The sequence below is a fragment of the Pleuronectes platessa genome, chromosome 7 (genome assembly GCF_947347685.1).
Source record: "Pleuronectes platessa chromosome 7, fPlePla1.1, whole genome shotgun sequence".
Classification (NCBI taxonomy): Eukaryota; Metazoa; Chordata; class Actinopteri; order Pleuronectiformes; family Pleuronectidae; genus Pleuronectes; species Pleuronectes platessa.
In genome coordinates, this window is record NC_070632.1 from 29349750 (window position 1) to 29367005 (window position 17256).

The 17256-nt window shown below is 39.0% G+C and overlaps 1 protein-coding gene across 4 annotated transcripts in view; it reads right to left on the reverse strand.

The window, feature by feature from the left end:
- lrp5 (low density lipoprotein receptor-related protein 5) overlaps positions 1 to 17256 on the reverse strand; it is a 66557-nt gene that overhangs the window by 20382 nt on the left and 28919 nt on the right. For 2 of the 4 annotated variants that reach the window (XM_053427961.1, XM_053427960.1), the window contains exons 6-11: positions 15377 to 15573; positions 15054 to 15185; positions 9563 to 9651; positions 9210 to 9428; positions 8843 to 8931; positions 7950 to 8121 (exon numbers count right to left, since the gene is read on the reverse strand). In XM_053427961.1, the coding sequence (XP_053283936.1) occupies positions 7950 to 8121; positions 8843 to 8931; positions 9210 to 9428; positions 9563 to 9651; positions 15054 to 15185; positions 15377 to 15573 (898 nt within the window). Of the gene's footprint in view, positions 1 to 744; positions 6825 to 6863; positions 7903 to 7949; positions 8122 to 8842; positions 8932 to 9209; positions 9429 to 9562; positions 9652 to 15053; positions 15186 to 15376; positions 15574 to 17256 lie in introns of those variants that run through there. The other 2 variants (XM_053427963.1, XM_053427962.1) reach the window with 2 other exon arrangements.

Consider the following 17256-nt stretch of genomic DNA (forward strand, 5'->3'; position numbering starts at 1 on the left):
GACTGCATACTGAAATTCATTCCCTGGGATGTTTCCTTCATGTAGGTATTTATTTCATGTCTTAATGTGTGTTACTGTCTTACATTACTTGTTCAGTTCCATAAAAATGCAATTTAGAGATGTTGTCAAATCACCACTATCAGTGTTAGAACACACAGCAATTCATAGTGAGACTCTTGCGTGCATGCGTGCAGACACAGTCACAAGGCATTACTATGTTGTTGAAAACTGATACAAGCACCCTTGCCTACAAATCTCCTGTTGTGTGTATTTGTTAGATGAAAGTGTTTATCAACCCTATTATTTGCTCTCTTTCTGTCTTTTTGTCCTTTTCTCTCTCTCTCTCTCTCTCTCTCTCTCTCTCTCTCTCTCTCTCTCTCTCTCTCTCTCTCTCTCTCTCTCTCTCTCTCTCTCTCTCTCTCTCTCTCTCTCTCTCTCTCTCTCTCTCTCTCTCTCTCTCTCTCTCTCTCTCTCTCTCTCTCTCTCTCTCTCTCTCTCTCTCTCTCTCTCTCTCAACCCTACCTTTTAATATGTTCAGATATCAAATGATTCCTTCATGGACCACAGCTCCCCAGTTCGCAAAGCTCTCGTCTTAAACAACCCAGAGTGTCGTTCTGTTTTTACCCATATCTTTTAATTTACTTATTTTTTCAGATTTTAGTAGTGATCCTCCAGCAGACAACTGTTTCTTGACAAATGTTAAGGTATATCTAGTGTGTTTCATCATCAAAATTTATTTTGTACCTTTATAAATCACTGTCAATGCAGTGGTGACATGATGGACAGCCATGACCTGCTTCCATAAGACATCTTATATTCCACAGGTTTATCGTTACCAAGTATAAGAGCTCTTCACAGCTGACAGCATGACAGGCAAGACTGAAGTAGGACAAAGAAGCAAGGCATTTACCTATGTGATGGACATGGTAAATGGTTTTGTATTTATATAGCGCTTTTCTAGACTTGATGACCACTCAAAGCGCTTTACAGTACAGTTTTACATTCACCCATTCATACACACATTCATACAGTGCATCTATTCACAGCACTTTGTTATTCTATGGGGGGGCCATTCAGGGTTCAGCATCTTGCCCAAGGACACTTCGGCATGCAGCCGGGTGAGACTGGGGATCGAACTGCGGACCTTCAGGTTGGAGGACGACCACTCTACCCCTCAGCCACAGCCGCCCTAACAACATGTTGGTATGGTTGTCAAAATGGACAATACCACTGTAATAAAAGCCTGTCTTGGAGCATTATGAACCTCTATGCAGTCATTAGGATTCATATAAACCTTCAAACTCATGGAAGTCTTACTCAAATTGGACCTCCCATATTGTATTTCATGTCTCACAGTAACACAGTCCCAACAACACAGGTCCTTGTGTTGTTTAACAGAATAATTTGTCGCTAGACCTTCATGGTGAGATTTATAAACCACTTCTTGACTAATCAAATTGATATAACAGCATTAATAACAATATCACATGATACTTAAATCTATATCATTATATATGTATAAAGTATACACAACTTCCTTGCAATTACAAGGTGTGATCATAAAGGTCTGAGACAATTCCTATACCAGTTTTTGTGACTAATTACAGGTGCACTATTGGGATTTTACCATAAACCAAAACTTGAACAGCTAGCGACCAGAGATGGGTCTACAGCTACAGAAAAACTAAACTCATCAGAGTTAAATGGCCCGCATTCTATTAGACCCGTAAAGGTGCTTCAGGTCCGAATCGTGACTAGTGTCTGTCTGTCAACACTGAGTTGTACTCTACCATTATGAGGCATCTGAAGGAGGACATTTACAGAATAACAGCATTCTCTTACAGAACAGGACTTCCAGGAAGCGTTCCAAGAAGCACTCAGAACAATGTACTTCAAACACTTTTAGATCCCACTTTGTAATGTTGAATACAACAACAAAGAATGTGTTCTATTGTTATGCATTACATCTGAACATTCTCCACAGCTCATTCAATTTTATTACAGTTTAATTTAGACAACGAAAATGTGCTAAATTAAGAATTGATGTTATTCTCATAATACAGTATAAAGTCCAGAGCCATCTCACTGTAAACAAAAGGAAAGGACAGACAAGTTTTATACCGAATTTAAAAAAACATTTGCTATAATGATATCATTTTATGCGTCAATCCTACAACTCACGTCTTCTGTTGCCGTAACCCAGGAGATAATATAACCAAGTGTAAAAGAAAGTAGAATTTGTGTTGTTGCTGTGATGAGCAGATATCTGTTTCATGAATGCTTATTTAAATATCCATTGAGAGGGTAAGAGGGTGAGCAACAGAAAAAAAAAAAACATTCAATTTGATGGGCCTCTGATCTAAGGAAGGTCCCTGACCCCTTCACAAAAAACCTATTCATTTATCACTGCGACACAATTAGATATGGTCATGCCAGGGAAAAAGACATTAGAGACACCCTTTCTTTGCTCTCTCCTTCTCTTTCTCTCTGCTGGATTTATCAGGAAGAATTAGGCAATTGGAGTGTGATTATCTTTCCTGTCCTCTCAGTTTAGCTGTGAGAATTTCTCATTTCTTGATGGACATGAGAGAGAAAAGGACAAAAAGACAGAAAGAGAGCAGACACAGATGTGATCAGACACGCAGAGAGACATCAGAGAATTGCCGAGCAGTTCGCATACGCTCACATATTCTCTGATAAACATAATGAATCACACTGGATGAATGGAATCCTCTGGAAAACTGCACAGTAAAAACTGTAGTGTTTCACTCAGAACCTCAATGTGCAAGAGGGGACTCACTGAAATCTTTGACTACTTTGTGTGCAAAACTCACATTTCACCATCATTTCCAGTTTACAACACAAGATCGCCTGACTTTAGTGTTAATAAAATACATTATAACAGGCAAGATTTCTTTCAGTAGCCATTGATGATAACTTATTTGTTGGTTTGATTAGACATTTATTATGAAAAATATATGAAAATAGTTTTTTAAATGGCCATTCAAATTTCTATGAGTTCAAGATAAGGTTTTTGTCTGAGAAACAATGTCTTATGACAGACTTCTATCTAGCTGAGAACACACTAATTTACTTTATACAATAAATTGGGTTTCAATATTTCAATAATAAGGATAAATTACTATGTATTTTGCCACTGTGCATTGTAATTTTACCTTCAATTTTTGTTCTGGCACAATTGGTTACATGTTAAGGTTGGCTTATGAACTCTTTAGAGCTGGTTCTGAAATCTTGATGTATTTATAAACGGGCTGTCTTTATAAAAAGATTTTCCAGCATTATCAACTACTCAAATTGCTTATTTTAAATGTTTTATTTTGAGTGAACAGAGAGATTAATTTGTGAAGAGTGGGCAGAGAGTCTGTCGGGGAAAAACATGCAGAAAAGGGCCGCAGTTGAGACTCTAACCCTGGCCGCTACGGGTAAAGACTAGCTTCATTGGGGCGGCAGCTCTACCAGGTGAGCTGTACGCTGCCACTAACTCAAAGTGCTTTTAAAGTGCCTCTATATGCAGCAAAATCTCTATTAAACTACTTTTTTTCACTGTCAGGCCGTGTTGTGTATCAATTTGGATCGTGCATCTATCGCACTTCTGTCTATCTTTTGAGAGGGATCCTTCACATGTGGCTCTATCTGAGGTTTTTATGCTTTTCTACACCGTTAAGTTTTTTTTTTTTGTAGTTTTCCCTTTCTCTTGTTGAGGGTCAAGGGCAGAGGAAGTCGCACCTTGTTAGGCCCTACCAGACAAATTTTGCTTTGTGAATATGGGCTTTATAAATAAAAATGTATTGATTATTTGAACTTTCATCTTGCCCAAGGGCGCTTCAAAACACAGACTAGAGAAGCTGACCTACCGACCTTCAGGTGGACTAGTGGACAACCTTCTCTAACTCCCGAGTCTCAGCTGCCACTATGTGTAAGTGTCTGCTTGTGGCCAATCATGGCAAAAAGTGTGGATGTGGGATCATTAGTTTCACAAAATTAAGACAAAAACCCCCAAAAATATTTTGCGAAGTACATGCACAGTATCAGTAAAAAAATGTAATGCCATTTTAAGAATTCCAAGTGGCATCTGTGGTAAATAATATGGAAGGAGGGAGCAGGGAGGAGAGGTGTCCTGATGAAGCTGCCCTGTAGCTATGTCAATGTGTATCATCACTATTTGGCTGTCTGATATGTTATCCTCTCATTTCTTATCTGTGAGGACTATTGTACATTAAGTCTTGTTTTGAATTTCTACAAATAAATCATATATCAAGAGCAGGAGGGTTTCCCACATTTGTCACACAAATCGCCCGTGTGGAAATACGGAACGTGTCTTTTAGTGTCCAATTACATTACGATTCCCTATTTTTCAGGACGGTTGGCAACACTTATTACAACTTAACTTCCAATCCCTCTTTTGTCAGTTTGACACAGAGATTCCCCAGGCATCCACCTCTTCTGCTTCAGGCTAGCATTAGTTAGCATTAGCTTCCAGTAGAAGATAAACCACCTAGAATTAATGTAAAATCTCAGTCTCAGCCAATAACCTTTTAATACAAGACACTCGTAGTGTAACGCCTTGTAAAAAGTTTGCAAAACAAGACTTAATATATGAACAATATGCTCCAGGTATGTGACTTGTAAAAACCCAATATTGTGCCATCTTCGCAAACAACCAATACATGAATAAATAGAAACTTGAGGTTGTATGAGGAAAAAGTGTGGTCATGTGAAAGGAGTTTTAAAAAATGGCTCTCGTCAATTAAGTGCTACTCATTGACTGCAATTGAGCTTTGCTTTTTGTTCATGTGAATGAAAGAAGTTATTCGAATCCTGTTCAAACCTTCCTGCCGCAGGACATCTGTCCCTTCTCTGTCCATGGATATTACACTAAACAGCAAACACGATATGATAGACCCAGGAAAGCTGCAATTGTCTTGGGCTCTATTGTGTAATGCCGAGCTATCAGCTGACACACATATCAACTAATTAATATAGCCCTACATTAACTTACATGTGCACTGTTTTGTGTTGGAAACACTGAAGCACCAGAAAACTGGTTTCAGCATGGGAAATGTCTTTAATAATGTTAAAAGTCTTCGATCCAGTTCTGGAAAAATCTGGAAATTTTACACTAAATGTATCTGAAAGTCATGTTCACACACAGTATTAAACATGTTGTATAACTTAAGACAGTTCTCAGCTTCATATACTCTGGTTGGTGAAACAACTCAGTTTCTGGTTGCCTGTCCCTCGAGGCTTCTATATGTGTGTTTGCCTCTCCTTGGCTGCCGGCTCTACTATTACCACTTACACTGTTGTAAAGTGAGGCTCCTCTGTTTCACAAAGCTGCCTGAAATCCTGTTTCATGGTCCTCACAGGGGTTAAAGCATTAGGGCAGAGCAGGACCACACAAATGCCAGTTTCCAAACACTTTATGTCACTCTTTTATCTAATTGATCCATTCAGCTCTGCAGTATGTGCTATCAGAGGCAGAGGAGACCTGAGTCACAACACTGATTTCAGTTCTACTTCAGGAAAAGCATTAAAAGTGACCAAATTCAACATTCCTTAGTTACCTCAGTGACTCTGTTACATTTAATGTTCTCATGTTTTGCAAATGTTGTATGATCACATGTCCTACAGTTAAGCTTATTTTAGACATGAGCTGAACTAGACATGAGGTGTCTGTGTGATGTCAAGCAAATTAGAGAATGAATATGTTACTTCCTGCCTCTGCCTGCTGCACCCGGCTGCTCTACCTCTTGCCTGAATAATGCAGAGGGTCTTTTTGCTGTTGTGAACGTGTCTGTGAGAAGAACCTTCCGCTGGGTTGTGCATGTGTGAAAAGCAAACTGTGGGTAAAGTCCGAACCAAATTCTCTGGATTTTAAGTTAGTACCTGTTACAACAACACACAAATTTTACAAAGAGATGTAGACAACATGTCCCCACTTCCTACCACTGTACAAAAATGAAGCCAACATATCCCAGATAGAGGTGCTGCCTTTTAGCACTGATGTTGGATGTGACCTGCTGATACCCATCCAACCAATAGCTAGTCATTCTCAGCTGTGAATTAAACATGACATCTCAGTCATGATGTCAGAGCATGGTCGTTTAAGCTCGTCTCTGCTGCTCCTCTATGACAAGCTGGAATAACCATGACGAGATCAGCTCTTTGTGAATAAGTGTTTCCTGTCCCATCTTTGAGGCATTCAGCTCTTGCACTTACGGAGAATTCTCATCTCAGGATTTTCCTAAATATTCTGTTTCACTACGGGATGTCATAAATCGGGGGTAACCCTTGTCTTGTGTCCCCAGAATCAACCATCTCTATGATATTATCAGTCACTTTGATAATGTTGTGTTTAAGGTTCATATCTTCGCTGTCGAGGCGAGGAATCAGCTTTTACATTTGAAATTCCTGAGGTCTTCCCCTCACCAGGACACACAGCTCTGCTTCTGAGCTTTCTTATTTTCTGGATCTTATTCATCAAACAATCTATTAACTACAACTGTCAGAGAATGTGCTATGAAAAAACTAAATACTTAAAAACAGTAGATGTGTCTTATCTTTATTTACACATGGTACTTGAGTAAATGCACTTTTTTATAGTAGTAAAGTAAAAGTGTGTGGATGCTTTTCCAGCCCTGTTGTTTTAAATGTCCAGCTAACAATTATTTTCATTGTGGACAAATCTATAATTTTCTCTGATTAACATTGTGGTTTAAAAAATGTCAAAAAATGTTTAATACTATATCCGATAGTGTAAGGTGGCATGTTCACAAATATGTTTTGTCTGACCAACAATCCCCAAATTCAATAATAATAATGATGAATGGGTTATTGGTTACCTGTGGCTGCCCGCATCCGTTTCAAAACACCAGTGAAGTGAACGGATGGGGTCCAGTCTACATCCAGGACATGGTCAAACCTTACCGTCCCCTCCGTTTCCTATGTCCTCCCTCCACACTACTGCTGACTCGCATTCTCTATCCCAGTAAACAACAACACTCATTAAAAGTTATTAGGACATGATTACTCAGTTCACCTGTTACTTGCATCACAAGACATCATGGTTAAAGTGTCCGGAACGTTACAGATTCATGATATGACATAATCAATTAAATTAAAACTTGATAATCGTGATCGTCTGTGCGGTGTGAAGAGCGACACACACAAACACACACTCCTTAAGAATTTGCTGGAAAACCTAATACAATCATAATCATCCTATCGTGTTTTCCCGAGCTGGTAACATATATCCCTTGCAATATTTATTGAAGAGCAATTTTTGGTAACAGCGCCAGAGAGACCATTTTATTTATTGTTTTGGTTGTGTGTGTTTTATTTTAATACTTTTAATTTTAATTCAAATGTCAGACTAAATATCTAAGAAGAAGTGTGTGGCACTTTGAAAGAGATATTATAATATTATAATAATATCAGTGGTATGAAATGGTTTCAAAATTATGACAATAATATAATCATCACAATTATAATATATCATCCAACTAAATTTGGTATCATGATAGGCCTACCTTAATATATTTAATAATGCACCAGGTTTACAGTATTAGTTCTCTGAAAATGTCTTTCACATCCAAGCAAAATTGAAATGTCAAGTCGCATCAGAAATTGAATCACGACGTTGTGAATCAGAATTGAATTGATTTGGGAAATCAGTGGTAATACCCAGCCCTATGTCAAATTGTACGATCAAGTGATTTGAGAGGTCATCAAGACTACAAAAGCACTATATAAATACAGACCATTTACAGCTGGTAGCATGCAGTTTGTTATTGCAAAACATCCTAACTGACCATACAGTAAAAATATAGTGGCAGAATTCTCCATAGCATCCATCTTTCAGCTGTCTTAGAAGAACCTGGAGAGAACACATATACATGAGATATTATTTAGTCTGCTCTGATTCCTACCTCGATTTTGTCAGTTTTAGCATCCCCCCAATATAGTTTTCCAGCTGCGTAATCTATTGCTAGTCCGTTGGGCCAGCCCAGAGAGCTGTTGAGCAGAACAAGCCGGTCTCTTCCATCCAGGTTGGCTCGCTCAATCTTGGGACGCTCACCCCAATCAGTCCAGTACATGTAGCTGAAAGAGACCCAGCAACAAGAGAATATGATGCCTAATTCCAGTAAGACATTATTAATCTGACAAATATCCATATTTTTTTATATATCCAAACCTCATGTCATCTTCCGTTGCTTTATTAGTTAGATGTTATTCTTTTAAAATTAATCTCTCTGGTTCTCAGCCATAAAAAGCCCTGAGGGCAGTCTCTAAAATTCATTAATATCAACATTTATTGTACCTTAAAAGGATAGTTCATCAAAAAATAAAATTCCACTGCAAAAAATTTCTCAGATATCCTCACACCAAACACACCAGCTCTCATCCGAGGGCAAACAACACTGTTTACCCCTGAAACACCAAAAGTATTTTGTGGACTCAAACACTTCACCCGACCCACCATTGGCATAGTGGTGAATGAATAATAAGTGAATTTAGATTTTTCAGTGAACTATCCCTTTTAATGAGTGAATATAAGTCCTATCTGGAAAATGAAAACATTTCGAGAATCCCAAGATGAACATCGAAATGCCACTCCAAGTTCTTGTCCACATTAAGTTTTTAGGATGTCCAACAAATGGTCAGGATTTGTTAGTAGAATAGTTTGTATTTTGGTCAATATATTTAGTCATAATGAGTAAAAATACTGCTATCAGTCAAGTAGGTCAAATTCATTGAATATGAGTTTACATTTTAAATTGTAAAGTGCAAACTCCACTGACAGACACACACAAACACACACCCATTTACGGGGTCCAGGACGATGGCTCTGGGTTCATCCAGGTTCTCTGAAATTAAAATTTTGCGAGAGGTTCCATTCAGCCTGGTAACCTGGAACACCACATGACACATTCAGTATTAGAATACAAAATACTTTTATCACTATTTATCATAATCCTGCCTGTTTTTCTTTTCTTTTTTTTGATAAGAATCAGGGTGGTTGTTTTCTGTGTTGAGCTACACATCATAAACACTGTGGTCCGCATATGGCACAAACAACATGAAATTATACCATGGGCAGGGATGGTGGTTATTCATCAAAATTAACTAAATCACTGGTATTTAAAAATCTAAAAGTTGAAATAAATTAGGCCATGTATCAAATCCACCTCAATGCGGTCAGTGCCAGTGTCGGTCCAGTACAGGTTTCTGGCCACCCAGTCCACAGCAATGCCATCTGGATGGTTAATCTCTGTGGTAACCAGCATCATGGCATTACTGCCATCAATGTGGGATCGTCGGATGGCCCGAACCTCATCGTCTGTCCAATAGACGTAACCCTCAACAGGGTCGTAGTCAATAGCGATGGCATGTCGAATGTCATCAACCTGCATGAGCAAAGTAAAAAAAAAAATGAATACAAAAGAGTGCCCATAACAAGTCTCAGTGTGGCGACTGTGTGGTCTCTCACAAATAAAATTTGATTGATTGATTGATTGATTGACAAGACTGATAAGTTTACCTGTAGCACTATGTCAGTATAGTCTGGCAGATCCAGTGAGATTCTCCGCAGGTCAGTGCGTCGAGCCAGCAATAAGACGTGCTCTGCTCCTACATAAACACAAAAGTTGAATTCAACGTTGATTCCTGTTGATTTTAGCAGCACTAAAGTACTCATTGGAGAGTTTGTTACAGCTTCGTTTGGTCCTATATTTGTGATATTAATTTCTACACTGCTGTGTTGGAATCTTTCTTGATGTCCTGCTCAAAACAGACTAATCCTCCATCATGTACCATCTATGAAGTAGAGGTGATGGATGTAGTTATATTTCTTTCATTTAGAGGGGCACTTGGATGGTGTGGTGGAGAAAATGCATTAAGTTGTAGAACAAACAAGAGACCTTGAAAAAGGTCAAAATTAAAGCGATATATGCAGATTTTATTCATGCCCATATTTTTCAAACTCCCAAACTATGAGAAATATCAGAAAATAGTCTATTCCATGAATGCAAAAAATAAGCCTTATGACATTGATGTAATCACACTTGATTCGAAGTTAAGCTTAATTAAAAAAAAAATTTAAAATCCAAATTTTTTGTATTTCATTTGGCGAGGACAGAGAGCTGTGAAGGCGAGCAGCACAGGGCCGCTGGTCGGCCTCAAACCCAGGCCGCTACGGGTGAAACTTAATTTAAGTTACATTTAATGTATAAAATGCCAAATCATAATAAATATTATCTCAAGGCACTTTACATAGTAAGGTCAAACCTTAACAAATTTTGCAAGCACTTTGGCAACATTTTACACTACAGGGACATTTCTGCTATAGGGTCCCTGTAGTCCCTGGGTAAAATGCCTGCTCATTTGTCCAAAGTCCCATAGATCCATATAATTCTATAAGCTTTTTTCTTTGTCACTCACACCTCACACCTCTGACTTTGAACAGCCATATGTAAAGCGGTTCAAAGTATCTTTCTATTCCCTAATCTGCCTCATCCTACTCTTCTTTGTGTCACATTTCAGATGAATTCATTTGAATCCAAAGACAAAGCCACATCTGCAGAGGAAAAAAAATATCCATAAAAATGAACATTTTATAAAAAAAAAGACATTCTAATGCGTGTTAAATACATTTTGTACATTCCCACATTATAGGTTTCAATGCACAACTCACGATCTCCAATTTCAAAAAGTGTCGGCTTAAACGTCAAAAACACATAGTTCACAGAATCAAAATCTGACATCTGTCAGCCTCAGCTCCGATTTAGATTAAACATCAAGATTGATTCCATGGTTTCCTAAATGGATGAGGCAACAGGACACCAAGACAATTTTAGACTCCTGACAGACAGTCTCACACTCTTACACACACACATTCTGGTGCCAGAGCAACAACAAACACCTCCAATTTAACCAGCCAAGTAAAACAAATGAGAAGCTGGGTAACAAAGACAAAAACACACTTCTTTCATTTTTTTTAGGACACTCATTACAACGTTGCATTCCCTGCCTCTTACCGCTGACCTAAACCATAATAAATGCCTAATCCCTAGCTAACTCTAACTTAAACCCTAAAACATGAAAAATTTAAAAATTAGAAAAAGTATCAACCATAAAAATGTCCTCAAAAGAATGGTTTGAAACATAAATTTGTTGAGTCAGCCATGGAAAAACACGAATGCACGCATGCACAACAAACTGCCGACTGACACAGTAGAGCTTTGTTGTTTTGATTTTCAACCAAATTGGAATGACAGGGCATGCTTCATTCAATTTTAATAGATTCAGCTTAGACAGATGCACTCTATTCAACAGAGAGATGCACTCAAGCACTGTGTTTTTTTTTGCAGAATAAGGTTCTATTGTTCTAGCATCGTGGGAATCAATATGGTAACTGGTCTGTTAGTGTCCCAACCTCTATGCAAGCAGAGAGGTAACTTTCTCTTGTTTTAAAGCTGATGCACTCTGTGCCGCATCACTAAAGAGAACCAAACACAATAATAATGGAGGTCACAAAACAGACTGTGTCGAAGTAGTATCTAATGCGCATATAAAAACCAATTATCAAATCAATTTGAAGGCATGTTGGGACATCTTCCGAGTTGTGGGTCCTCTACTCTTCTCTCTGTACACCAACTCTCTCGGCTCCTTCATTCACTCACACGGCTTTTCCTACCACAGCTACGCAAATAATTCTCTCTTTTCCCCAACCTGAAACACAGGTAGCAGGAGGAATCTCTGCCTGTCTGACTGACATCTCTCAGTAGATGTTCACACACCACCTGAAAATTAACCTAGACAAAACCAAATTACTTTTCCTTCCAGGGAAAGGCTCTCCCACCCATGAACTTATTATTACTAGGGATGGGCATAATTAATCGACGATCGATTAATTGATCATTAAGCATTACGTCGATGAAATAATTTTTTCATCGAGAAATTCGCTAATTACACATTTGACCACGGGGGCCAGTGTTAGAAAAAAACGCCACAGTCCTACTCAGTTACCTGCGACTGGCTGCGAGTTACCGTGTAGTTCCATTTCCAAAGTAAACATGAAGAGGTCACGGCGAAGTGTTGCGTGGGACTATTTTGAGTTAAAAAATGACTTGGTTCACTGCCAATACTGCGAAGCTATCCCAGGGACTGGGGGAGACGAGGAGCCTGCGTTGTCTGACACGGCGCCGCGGCCAGGCTAGCCAAGTTAGCACGGAGCTACCTGTTTATCACGGCGACGTCAGTCCCCTCAGAGCGGGTTTTTTGGCGGCTGGACTGACGGTCACCAGGCTGCATTCGCGTCTGACCCCAGAGCATGTTAACATGCTCATCTTTCTCAACACAAATCAGTAGGCTGGAGCTGAAGTTGTATCTGAGTTACTGGTTATTTTTATGAAGCTTTCTCGACTCGGTACCTTGTTTGATAGTTTTGAGTTACATTTGGCTGAACCTGTCAGACCTAAGTATTATATATTTGTAGTTGTTGTTTAACATTATGTTTTTTTATATTATTATTATTTTATTTTGGAGGGAAAAAAACGAGGGTCAGGTGTGTTTAGTAGCACCGGCTTCTAGCTGTCGGCTCCGCTGCTTAAGATTATGGCAGCGCATATTTTGTTCATCTTGTAATAAAGATCTCAATGAGGAAACACGCTTTTTTTTTCCACTGCATTTTTAATGTAGCTTATAAATAGTGAATTTTTTAACTTGAAAATATTAATGATTAATCGAAAATTCGTCATTAACTCTCCCGACGATCGACGAAGACAATTTAATCGAACGCCCATCCCTAATTATTACCATTGACAACTCTGTGGTAGCCCCAACCCAGACAGCAAGGAACCAGGGTGTGACAGTCAACTCTCCCTAACTTGCTGCAACAACCCGTTCCTGTAGATATATGCGGCACAACATCAGTAGAACACGTCCCCTTCTCATTCAGAAGGCGGTGCAGGTTCTGGTCCAGCCTATGTTCATAGTAGTGCTATCCAACCTCTGCAGCTCATCCATAATGCAGCAGCTCGACTGGCCTTCAACCTACCAAAGTTTATGTACACTACTCCACTCCCTTCACTGGGTTCCAGTGGCTGCCGCCTGCGTTTCAAGACAATAGAACTTGCATACCGTGCTGTGAACGGATCGGGCCCAGTCTAATTCCAGGACATGGTTTAACCTTACAGCCCAGCCTGTCCACTCCAATTTCCATCTGTAAATCTGTTTGCTGATACCTCACTGCGAGCAAAAAAAGAAAATCAGGACTGTTTGCTGTCCTGGCTTTTAAATGGTGGAAAGAGCTCCCCATAGACATCAGGAAAACAGAAAGTGTACACCCTGTCCGCCGAGGGCTAAAGACATATTTAGCCGACTAAACTTCGGCTAAGAAGATGATGTCTAATAAACCACCGTCACCATCACCATGGATGAAAGTTCATCCATGGTGATATAATGTATCAGTTAAAAGGTCTAGGAAAAGGAGTAATTCCAAGAGAAATAATAACAGGTCGGTTATATGTTAGAAATCTAAACCTTCTGTCAATAGTCTTCGGTCTATAAGGAGGCAGAGACCGTTTTTAGTGGCGGATCAATGTCCACAACCAGTTGTCTTAAAAAGAGGTGAGCTGTATAAGCGGTTATAGATAAAAGAGTACATTGTATTGTCTACGCTTAGGGGCTTTCATATCTAACTCATATGCGCACAGACAGAGAGGCACCAACTCTAACTCTTTTGCGTATTTCACCAGTGGCAAGACTTAAGGACACAATGTGATTTAGTTATGCATACTTTAGGCTTAACTATCCAATAGGATGCCAACACCTACACGTAAGGTGGAGAGTGACCCTAATTCTAGCAGTTGGAATGGGTGACGCAAGTAGAGGGAGATATATACGGATACTGTGGGAGACATCCTGAGACTTGGGTGTGACAATTGCTCATGTGACTCTGTTAGCATTTATAAATGACAGCTAACTTGATATTTTATGCAGTTTATTTGTGATGACTTTTTTTGTGTTGGGATTATTTTGTTATTCATATTCTCCTAAGCATTAGAAATCAACTACTCCGGGATAATTAGAGACTTCCTGTGTGAGTTATAAAACACCTGCTGCACATCAGCGTCTTGATTGCTTTAATCCCCGTTTGAACACCCCTCAGTAAGGGGAATGAGGTAGGAAGCGGTCTAATTCCCTTTGCTACAGGCAGTGCTGGGCGTGAGTCGCTCATTCACAGTGGTCAGCTGTTCTTTGTTTAGATTGACAGTGCACAGTTTGCGAGCTGTACTTCTCTCATGTTGTAGTTTATTTTTCAATAATGCTTATTCATGTATTTAATATCTTTTATTTATTTATAAGGGTTGATGTTTAAATATTTTAGATAGTTGTATCTTATTTTTTATTAAGTGATTATCTTGTACTTCCTGTTAGTATCGGATCTGAATTAATATTTTGTTTAGTTCCTACTAGTTTCACGGTGATTCTATGATGCCATGGTTGATTTGTGTGATTAAAAAGCCGAGAAGCATCAGTTTGGGACTCTGCATCTTGCTTTGCTGTTATACTGTAGCGTTTGTATATTTTTCCAACTTCTGGTCTCCTTGATGCATCAATTCTGCATTAAAATCTTCTGAATAAGAAATCAGCTGCTGCCCTAGTTCTCCTTTTACCAGCTTCCAGAAAACTGTGTACCAGGTATACATCTGATGTAGATCATCCCATGTTCTTTCTTCGGTGAACGGTTAGTCACAAGTGCTTGCTGATAATGGGTTTCAATTTAATATTGTACAGTTTTGAGTAAGGTGCCCTCAGATTATGTCTTTTATGATCTTGTGTTATCTTCAAAAATGGAGGATGATAAATAATTCATATGAATTATTTATGTTATCTTTAATGCACTGTTTAATAGTATCGATTTAAAAAATACTGTTATCAGTGCACCATATACAGCTCTTCTCACTTCATTTTCTAAACAGAAGTCGGAGTTGAGTTTGTGGTCACACTACTGCAAAAGGGGTCTGTACCTGGCTTGCATGTCTTTCCGTCTGGTTTAAGCTGAACACCGGTGGGGCAGGCACAGCTGTAGAAAGGCAATACTGGAGAGAGTAGGCAGAGATGACTACAGCCTCCATTTTTGTCACTACAGGAAGTCTTGACTTCAGTCACACAACAAAAAAAAAGGGACAAAAGTATATTATTAAATATATTGTATACAAATGATATTTTACCTACTAGAAAACTATGAAGTGTTGCAGATTAATATTCAATACCAATATTTGTACTCAATGATAGAAGCATATGTACTGTAATGTAGGCTACATACACATTAGTAAAACAGTCCACTTACTCTGAGGCTGACGATATGGCTCCAGAACCTGTATGTCCATGGGGGAGTAAATCCCACTGAGGATCTCTCTGGCTTTGTCTCCCCTGTGTTTGTTACAGGCATGGATGGAGCGGGTTTGCCAGTCGGTCCAGTATAATGTCTCCTCAGACAGTGTCAGTGCAAAAGGATGGGTGAGGGTTCCCTCCACCACTGTTTCACTATAGGACAAAATAAAAACAGTTTGAATGAGAGGATGGTCTGTATTTGTGTTTCGAGAATCCCGTTGCAAAATGCTTATCTTGAATGGAAGATATTTTTTAATAATTTGAGAAAATAGAATTGCATATTTTAATGTGATGTTTCAAGATGCCATTTTGGGTAGAACAGTGTAGCTGGAGGAGAATAGTTCGCCATGAGGAGGTTGGCTGCAGGGGTTTTATTGCAACATCAACCATCAGGTTGCTCTGAGATCTGGGAATCCACTGAAAAGCCCTGTGCTAGACCATAAAAGAAACACCACGGACTGCAGAAGGCTACAGCAAATATAAGCCAGATTTAACACACTCTAGATTTCAAAACTATTCAGCTTTTGAGAGTGACATTTTTTTATCAAACAAGCATATTTTTTCATTATGCCAGATGTCGGGTACAGTCAGATTCAAGCTTCCACTCCCCTTCTCAGTTAGCTAGACCAAGTGCATGTTTCTACCACCAAAGAGCATACTTCTGTCTAATACAGGCTGTTTACATAAAAGCACTATACTGAGCCGCTTCCAATAATAAGAGGGTTACAGTGGTAGGCTAACTAGAACCACCGAGCATTTCCACTAAATTGTGGTTTGGATCTAACTGAAACTTTTCTGATTTTAATACTTGTAGAGATGTGCAGTAGGTAACATTATGCTATACCTGCAGCTGCCTTCAGTTATTTCCTTATTTCTCCATGAAGTTGACTAATTACATGATAGAGAGTGTGATTAAAGGCTTATAATCCAAAAAGGTTGTTTTTTTTATCTAAATGTGTTTGCATACAATGTTTTGGGCATTTTATGCAGTTTTAGATAGATCACAGTTGAGCCATGACTTGCTTGCTAGGTGTTTATGGACTCCATCTGTAGCCCTTGGCACTTATATTGTGAAAGCCTACAGCATTCTGCCTTAGACTGGATCAGTAGCAACCATTTGAGACCTTACTCTTTGTAGGTTGAGCTGGGCTTGCACTTAACTGAAGCAGCTTCAACTAAAACACTGCTCATTCACTTTGAATTGAGGGATGTCATGGATTTCCGAACTGCAATGGGATTATGTTGTGTTGCATTGCTTGCACTGCGCAGAGGTTGAGATAATCAAATCTTGTTAAAACACTTAACTGCAGGTGCTTGCAAATCAAATCAAGATAATGCAATAGAAGAGGCAGAAGCAGCTGGCTAACCTGGAATATATTAATCTGAGTGAATTTTATTCGCTGTGTAATTATGTTTAACATTGCATTGATAGCTAGAAAGACATGTTAGCAGGAAAGCACGTGTCCCAAGCCCGAAACTGTGACTTTTGTTGTTATGATTACAATGCCACCACTAAGCAACAGGCACACTGACTGCCAAGCTTTAAAACAATACATACGTGTGAGTACAGCATCACAGATGGGCCAGCTCAACTTGTGGTGTTCCCAAAGGCTTGATCCTAAGTCCCTGTTAATTAACTGTTATGTTCTTATGGTAACATATTAGATCCTCATAGTAAGTTCTACAAATGTTACCTTTTGAAACAACTATGAACTGGCCTGACTGTAAGTGCTCAGAGGACATTATGTACAAACTAAGTGAACTCCAATCTTAATGCCTAAGAAAGAAGAAAAGCCTTTTCAGGCATAAACTTTGCGTAAAATCTGAAGAAATGGC